This window comes from Eumetopias jubatus, unplaced genomic scaffold, assembly GCF_037043125.1.
Source record: "Eumetopias jubatus isolate StellerSeaLion01/CBP00866 unplaced genomic scaffold, mEumJub1_p1.0 scaffold_15, whole genome shotgun sequence".
Classification (NCBI taxonomy): Eukaryota; Metazoa; Chordata; class Mammalia; order Carnivora; family Otariidae; genus Eumetopias; species Eumetopias jubatus.
The window spans coordinates 81635226-81642741 of record NW_028274821.1 but is presented as its reverse complement, the minus strand read 5'-3'; the positions used below and the strand labels follow the sequence as shown (position 1 = coordinate 81642741).

The 7516-nt window shown below is 45.9% G+C and overlaps 1 protein-coding gene across 7 annotated transcripts in view; it reads right to left on the bottom strand.

Moving 5' to 3' along the window:
• Nucleotides 1-173: 173 nt before the first annotated feature.
• Nucleotides 174-7516, bottom strand: part of CNTRL (centriolin) — an 83962-nt gene continuing 76619 nt past the window's right edge. For 3 of the 7 annotated variants that reach the window (XM_088019224.1, XM_088019225.1, XM_088019227.1), the window contains 7 exons: nucleotides 6021-6226; nucleotides 4871-5011; nucleotides 3818-4090; nucleotides 3591-3653; nucleotides 2143-2349; nucleotides 704-927; nucleotides 174-596 (listed from right to left, as the gene is read on the bottom strand). In XM_088019224.1, the coding sequence (XP_087875350.1) occupies nucleotides 871-927; nucleotides 2143-2349; nucleotides 3591-3653; nucleotides 3818-4090; nucleotides 4871-5011; nucleotides 6021-6226 (947 nt within the window). In that variant the 3' untranslated portion in view covers nucleotides 174-596; nucleotides 704-870. Of the gene's footprint in view, nucleotides 597-703; nucleotides 928-2142; nucleotides 2350-3590; nucleotides 3654-3817; nucleotides 4091-4870; nucleotides 5874-6020; nucleotides 6227-7516 lie in introns of those variants that run through there. The other 4 variants (XM_088019228.1, XM_088019229.1, XM_088019226.1 and 1 more) reach the window with 3 other exon arrangements.

Sequence of the window (7516 nt, the reverse complement as noted above, 5' to 3'; positions counted from 1 at the left end):
AAGTGTAGTAGTTTTTATAAAAGCTATTTCCATGTGGTATAGGTTCATTGACAGGTACAACATACTTCAATCTCCAGGCCAAAGATGGAGAGCCATTTGGAAATTGCCGTTTTCTTGGAACGAAGGTAAATGTTTGATGGCTTTACTGTAGATCTATGAAATGTAAAGTCAGATGACAGACTATTTTATCTTTTATTTTCATATGAAAATAGAGATTTTAAATAAAATTCAAAAATAAAATTTGACACTATAAATGAAGGGCTTGAGTACATTTTTTTTTCTTTGTAGCTATAGATTTTACCAATTTATAGCCTCAAATTTGCAATTACAATCACTGGTTTTATGGCAACACATTTCAAAAGTAAAAAAACAACCCTCCCAGCCATCCAGGTTTAAACTGTATACAACTCTTCCCATATGTACATGTGATTTACAGAAACCCCGGCATTCAGCACAGTGAGCTGAGCTACAGCGGAGGTGCAGCATTGGAGTTCACCGCATCTGGAGCGAAACTGAGTGGCCTTCCAGTCCTGCAGGGAGGTAGTAGAGAAGGGGTTTCCTCAGAGATTTCCTCATCTGGCTGAGCAGTTCTTTTCCTGCAGGAACACAAAGAGGATGCATTCTTGCAACAGTAAAAACAAGCGTTCAGTGAACAGAACTAAGGGGGACAGCACGATGGCTAACAGGTAAAATAGGTATTTACCTCTTTGGAAAAATATTTTGAGATGAACCACTGTACAAAATTATCCAAGAGTAAAGTTAAAGGGTTACTTGACTGTAGGATAAACGAGAATTCAGCATGTTCCAATTGAAAGTGGTAGTTAAAAGAACTCTGTAACATGTACCCCACGAGCAGGATTAGGGATGGCGTCAGTGTCGGTCACTGTCTAGTAATGGTGACGGACACTGTAGTACTTGGAAGGAGCTCTGAAAAGAAGGAAGATGAAAACACAGCTCAGAAGCCAGCCCCTAACTCCAACCTAGTTTAGGCTTTCATCCCATATATCTGGATTATGACCCCAGACTCCAAAAGAATTCTAGCCATCTCCCCCCCATACCCATTGCACCTCTAACACCTGTTACTCTCCTGCATCTGGAGCACCTGAACTCTTTGGGCTGCCACCCCGAGCTGATAATTGAACCTGGCACCTAAACCCCCATGTACCCACTACTCTAGGCTGTCTTACCTCTAAACCCACCTTCCTTCCAATACTCGGTGCCTCCTGACTCTCTTTAAGACCTGCCCTGAGGCCCATGGTAGTTTTGGCCTGTGCCTGACTTGGTCCCACGATAGAAGGTTTTAAGGTAATCATATTCTGCTGCTGCTGAGCTGTGTGCCTACAAGAGAGGCAGCTGTTTCTGAATATTCCTTGTGGCTCAGCCATATACTGCTCTGTGGTGGTGACAGATGAGCCCCAAAGTCCTGGTTTCATCTTTTGCTATGACATTTTTCATTTTACACAATTTCTTCATCTATTAAAGGCATACTTCCTACCTCCTACAATACAAAGACTACATGAGATAATATTGTAAAGTGCTTAGTACACGCACACAGTAGGCACTCAAAAGTGGTAGCTATCTCTGGGTCCCTATTGACCGATTCCATGAGTCTAGTTCATGTTCCTCCTAAATGATCATTAACCTTGTCGAGGTCTCACACAGAAAGCCTTTGTGAACCTCGGGTTGTAGAGACCCTGGGCTAAGTAAGAGGTCTGGGTTCAAACTTGTACTGAGGAGCAACAGTAGGCACAGCCAGTTGTCCTTCCCCAAGACGCAGGGAGATGGACGGGCTGAACCAGGCTCGCACTGGCTGCACAGCCTAAATGCCCTTCACACACAGAGTAGAGAACAAGGAAATCCACCAGTGCAGAACATCAGGAGAATTCACCACGTCCCTGACAGGTCATCTAGTCTCCAATTTCTGGCCACTCCCTAAGCCATCACCTTGTCCTCTTTCTAGGTCTACCAACCAACCCATTCCAGTTTTCCCAGGGACCATTTCTGAAAAAGCAAATCTGTCTTAGGCCAAGTTTTCCGGAGACCTAAAGGTGGCATTTGTGGCCTTCTGAGTCTCCTCTATCTAGATTAGGGACCCGAAAGCTTTCAGGGACTTTCCATGTCTACAACAGAGCTTCCTCTTACTTGGCTTGGTCCAGGCTGAGCATCCTCGGCCACGGAAAACTCTGTCTGAGACAGACCGGGTGACGATGTGGAGTCTCCAGAAGTGCTGGTGACCAGTTCCCCTAAAGCATCCACTTGTCTTCTCAAGCTGTGTAACGTGCCCTCTGTCTGCCGCTTCCCCTTAATTAGCACTTCTGCTTGCTTGGACATACAGTGTCGAAGCTGGGCCTGAAAACATTAGAGTAAAATTTCGGGTTTTACACAGAAGAAATGTACTTAGTAGCTTCCTCATGCTTAACACTTGATGGGCAAATCTGATTATCATAAAGTAGGAATGGCTGCTAAAAATGCTCTTGTCCTAAAAAAAAAGGCAATGTAGGAGGTACTGATGGCTACTCTGTGCGTAGAACTTGTACCATGCTGTGCTGTCATTAACTGGGCCTTCTGCTCAGCCTCCTCTCCACTTAACAATGCTTTGGATTTCTGCATCCCTGGCCTCCCCATTAAATTACGACCCTGTCTCTCCCTTCTCTGCCCAGACTTAGCAGAAGACTGGTTTATACTTGCTATCTTCGGTGCCTCTCACAATATATTCATTCCTCAACCCCATGCTACTTTCCAGCTTGTCCCCTTGCTGTTTCTTTGAAAGGATTCTCTCCAAGTCTACAGCAGTTCTGTCCAACAGAACTTTTCTGTGATGATGGGAATATTCTGTATCTGTGCTGTCCAATATAGCAGCCACTAGTCACAGGTGGCTACTCAGTCACTAAAACTGTGGCAACTGAAGAACTGAATTGTTAACCTGATGTAATTATAATTCATTTACATTTAAGTAGCCACATGTGGCTGGAGGCTACTGGCCTTCAAGGACCTCCACTCCCTCAACACGGCACATGGCTCCCTCTCAGCTCATGCTGGATATGGAGGCTTTCTCCAAACACATTCTGCCCTCTCATTTTCCAACTCCCCCACCTACTCTTAACCCCCAAATCTTCAGGTCAATGCTGATCGCTAAATCCTAGGCTCTTTGAAAGCTGCCTATGGAGAAACGGGCCCTGGATGTCTCACAGGCCTCGAGACTCCACGTGTTCTGAGCCAAACAACTTCCTGTCTGACACCTAAGCCTACTTTTCCAGTATTCCCAGTCTTTCTCCCAACCACTGGCCTATGAGTCCCCTTTTGTTTATCACTGTATCTCTATTTTCTGTCCCAAGTCCTTAGGTTCTGTCAGTTTTAGCTGAGGCAAAGCAGCATTACCCAGAACACTGGGCCTAACTCCAGAATTCATGGTTTGAATGCTAACCCCTGCCACTTACTGTGTGATGCCAACTTCTCTGAGCTTCTGCCACATAATCTAGAAAGCTGCTCATGCCGTAACAGAGGGAATGACAGCAGTACGTGGAGGTAAGCAATCTCCCCCCGTCCTCAACACGCCAAGCATCTCATACTATACTGTTTTAAAGGGCAACCTTGAGTCGATCTTCACGGTGACGCAGTCTCTCTCGGAGTGCTTCTCCACGCCAGTGTTCATCCTTTTTCAGAGGGAGAGGGAAACATCAGAGTCCCCAAACGTTGTTAGCCTTTCCCCCCTCATGCCCTCCCCCAGTCCCACGTCTGTTTTTCCAGCTTATCTCGGGGGAGGTGGGAACAAATTATCTTCTAACCAAGTCCAGAGAGCAGCAGGATACACCCTTACCATTATGTGAGTCTGGGAAAAGTTCAGTTTTTCTTCAAAAGGTGATGGTCTCTCACTCATGGTGAATGGGAAGTTCTCTTTCAAGCTTTCCAACCCTCCTTCTACGTTTTCATTCCTTTCCAAAATAGCCTCCAGATCTGCTGGTAGTTCTGGAAGAAACTGGTTGAGATTCTTCAGGCTGGTTCTGATTTCATCTTTCACCTCAGATTTAAGTGTTCGCATCGCGTCACTGATTTCCATCTGTCTTCTCTCCAGATCTTTTTGGTTTGTCATCTGAAGAGTGAGAGTCAAATACCAGTGGGTAAGTTTTGGCACCTACTTGGAACTGAACTGTTTAATGTGTCATGTACTTATGGAGCTTTCCATGTAGGATTAGACTCTCCCAGTCTAAGTGTCAACTGCTCTCAGCCTGGTTACATTACAGGGTATCAGAGCTTTCTCCTGGGGTCATTTCTTCCTTCCTAGGGATTTGGGTCTTCTAGACTTGTTTCTGGCATAAAATCTAACATTTCAACACAGTTCTTTGGGACATGATAAAATTTCATGAAGAACTGCCATTTTTCTTTTAAAAACATAAGATGCTTGCTGAACTTAAGGGGATTTTAAAAGTACATTTTAAACAAATGCTTTTTTCTTGTAGAGGTGCATTTCTATTTTTTTTTTAAGATTTTATTTATTTATTTGAGAGAGAGAATGAGATAGAGAGCATGAGAGGGGGGAGGGTCAGAGGGAGAAGCAGACTCCCTGCTGAGCAGGGAGCCCAATGCAGGACTCGATTCCGGGACTCCAGGATCATGACCTGAGCCGAAGGCAGTCGCTTAACCAACTGAGCCACCCAGGCGCCCTAGAGGTGCATTTCTAAATTTTAAGACTAGAAAAACAGATTTGATTTAAAGGACATTCTTATAATCAGCTTTCACAGTTTCCACAAAGAAATACTCCTATGAAAAGAGCTATTTAAGAAACAAAATCTGTCTGAGCCCAGCAGGCAGTGAGCATGCCTTTCGAGCCTTCTCTGCCCCGGGCGGCCATTGGGGGCTCCTGGGCACGCACCTGTTTCTTGAGCTCCGTGTACTCATGCTGCATCTGGTTGAGCTCCTTCATTAGGCGCCTGGCCCGCTCATGGTTGTCCTGGGCCACCTGTTCGATCGTTGCCATCTCCTTCTGCATGCAGCTGTTCTCCTGCCTTTGCTCCTAGCGCAGGAGGAGGGACGTGACTGGGCTCTGGCACATGGGGCTGTGCCCTGCTGGCTTACACACTCACTAGCTCTGTAACTCCATTTCCCACTGGGGCTCTAGCTGTAACATGGGGATAACACTACCGTCCTTCTTTAGTGGCTGTGGTGGAGCTGGAGTACATATGTGGTCAGAGTCTGTTAGCCCAAAGTCTGAATCCTAGCTCTGCAACATTACCTTTGATAATATGTTACTTTCCTTTCTTGAGCCTCCATTACTGGTCCACAACAGGAACAACAATATGCATCATCAGAGTTACTGGGAGGATGAAAACCTAGACACCTCCATGCTATCCTTACAATCACATGCTGCCAATCACTAGTGGTACGTGTATCACCCTCTGGGAAACACACACCCATTCACACAACAGGGCTACATAATTCCCCCAGAGGGTGTTAGAAAAATCCATTCCTGTGACAGTCTCTACCACTGCCTATCTGCCTCCACCCACCATAGACTGTTGTGGACTTAGAGTATCCCCTCCCCAAATTTTTATCCCAATTGTATTTTAGGGATAAAAGCATGGTAGACTGAGCTCCTTGGTTTTAGGATAATGATTAATTAAAGCTAATTTGACTAAAAAGGGCAGGATGAGAAAAATCTGAGCAGTGACTACAGCTGGGCAAACACGTTAAGGCATCTTCCCCCCAAACCGCTGCAGCCCCTGCCAGTGGAGGTGTGAACAGAGGCTCCTTGCTGAGAGTGCTCTCTGCTTCGTGCTGACACCGTCTGTGCACGTGACCATCTCTCCAGCCAGCCGGGCTCCTCTAGGGCTACAGCCCAGACTCAGGCAAAACCCACCATCAGCTTCAAGATCACACTGTACATCATCAATACACCAAAAACAACAGCTGAGTTAGGGACTGGGCTGCCAGGTAACTTGTTTTCTCCACACTGAAGCAACGTTTTAGTTTAAAAATGTAAATGCGTTATTTCCTCATGAGCTGCCAGGGCAACAGGTACTCACCAGAAGGTTCTTCTCCAGCTGGCTCCGCTGGATCTTTAGTGTTTCCTTCAGGCTGGCAACTTGCTTCTCAGCTTTCTTTCTTTCTGTCAAGAACTGGTTCCGTAAGAGGCTAAAGTCTGCCCTCATAGAGTCTGTCTCTTTCTGGAGAGCCTGCAGCTCACCTGACTTTTCCAATAACTGCTGTTCCCGTTCTGAAAGCTGTCGTTCTGAAATGAGCATTTTTAGTAGTTTAGCCAGAGGCCCTGGGCCGGCTGTGGGCAGGTTGCTTAACGACATGCCATTCACTTAGGCATCACTGGGTCTTCCAAGTCCCCACCCCCCCCCAACCCACATCAGAGGCCCAGAAAAAGGCCCTAATGAAGGTGCCTCCTGACAAAACTGGGTCCTAGAGGGCCGGATTCCAAAGTGACAGACAGCTATTGTCTTCCCTTTGAGTGTCAGAGACCAGTGAGAATAAACAGCAATCCTGAGGTGCAGGAGACATGGAACAGATGGCTGAAATGCTTTTTATAAACCTGGATTTTAATAAAGGGAGGTGCATCCATACTTTTCCTTCACGTGAGGCAGCGCGGTGAAAAGAACACGGGACCTGGAGCAGGCATGAGCCTTATTTTATACAGGAGGTGCCTACTTCCTGGTGTTCAATGGGAATCTTGTATGCAAACTCATAGTACACAGCTAGTACTCAATAAAATAATATTTATAAAGAACAGTGACAGTTAAAATAGATTTTTCTAACCACACTCTCAGGAATAACACCCTGTCCAGATTTCACTTTCACATGTCTGGTGTGGTCAAACTCAGCACATCTGGTAAGTTTCATTTTCACAATGAAATGGCTGGTCTGGATGTATCAAAAGTTGGGGGGGGTGCGGAAGGAGTAATAACTGTTTCACCAAGTTCACCTGAGGGAGAACAACATTTTCTGAGCATTATTAAACCCTGAAGCCTAAGAAAGGAAAAAAAGAAATCATTTATTGATGTGGGAACAATCATTTATCCTGGATTTCCATGTCAATGTCATTGATAATGGCTCAAGAGAGAGTGAACAAACCCAAAAGCAAATACCTGTCTTTTGGCACCATTCATTATGTCAAATTTGGACACAAGTAGAATTGTTAATATTGTTTTTTGACTGGGTGAGATGAAATGGATTGTTTCCAAAGCTCAAAATAGTGTACTTCATAGAAGGCCTTTAGAGTGCCTTCTGGAATTTCTTTGCCTTAATGTCTCTCTTCCTGAGGCAGCATTCTCGAAGAAGGCAATATGGTTAAGTAAAAAGACCTCACAGTCTCAGGACCAAATCCCTTCTCTGTACAGACAAATGCCCTGTGTCTCTGAGCCTGTTGTCACCTCTCCCGGGGCTAGCAGGTTCCAGCGGGGCATCCCCTCCCTGCCGCATGCCTCCCGACCCCCTTCTGGGTGGTGGCCGGGCTCTGGAGACACCTGGCAAGACAGCCAGCGCCCCCCGCCGCCCCCCCCCAGCAGCGCCATGT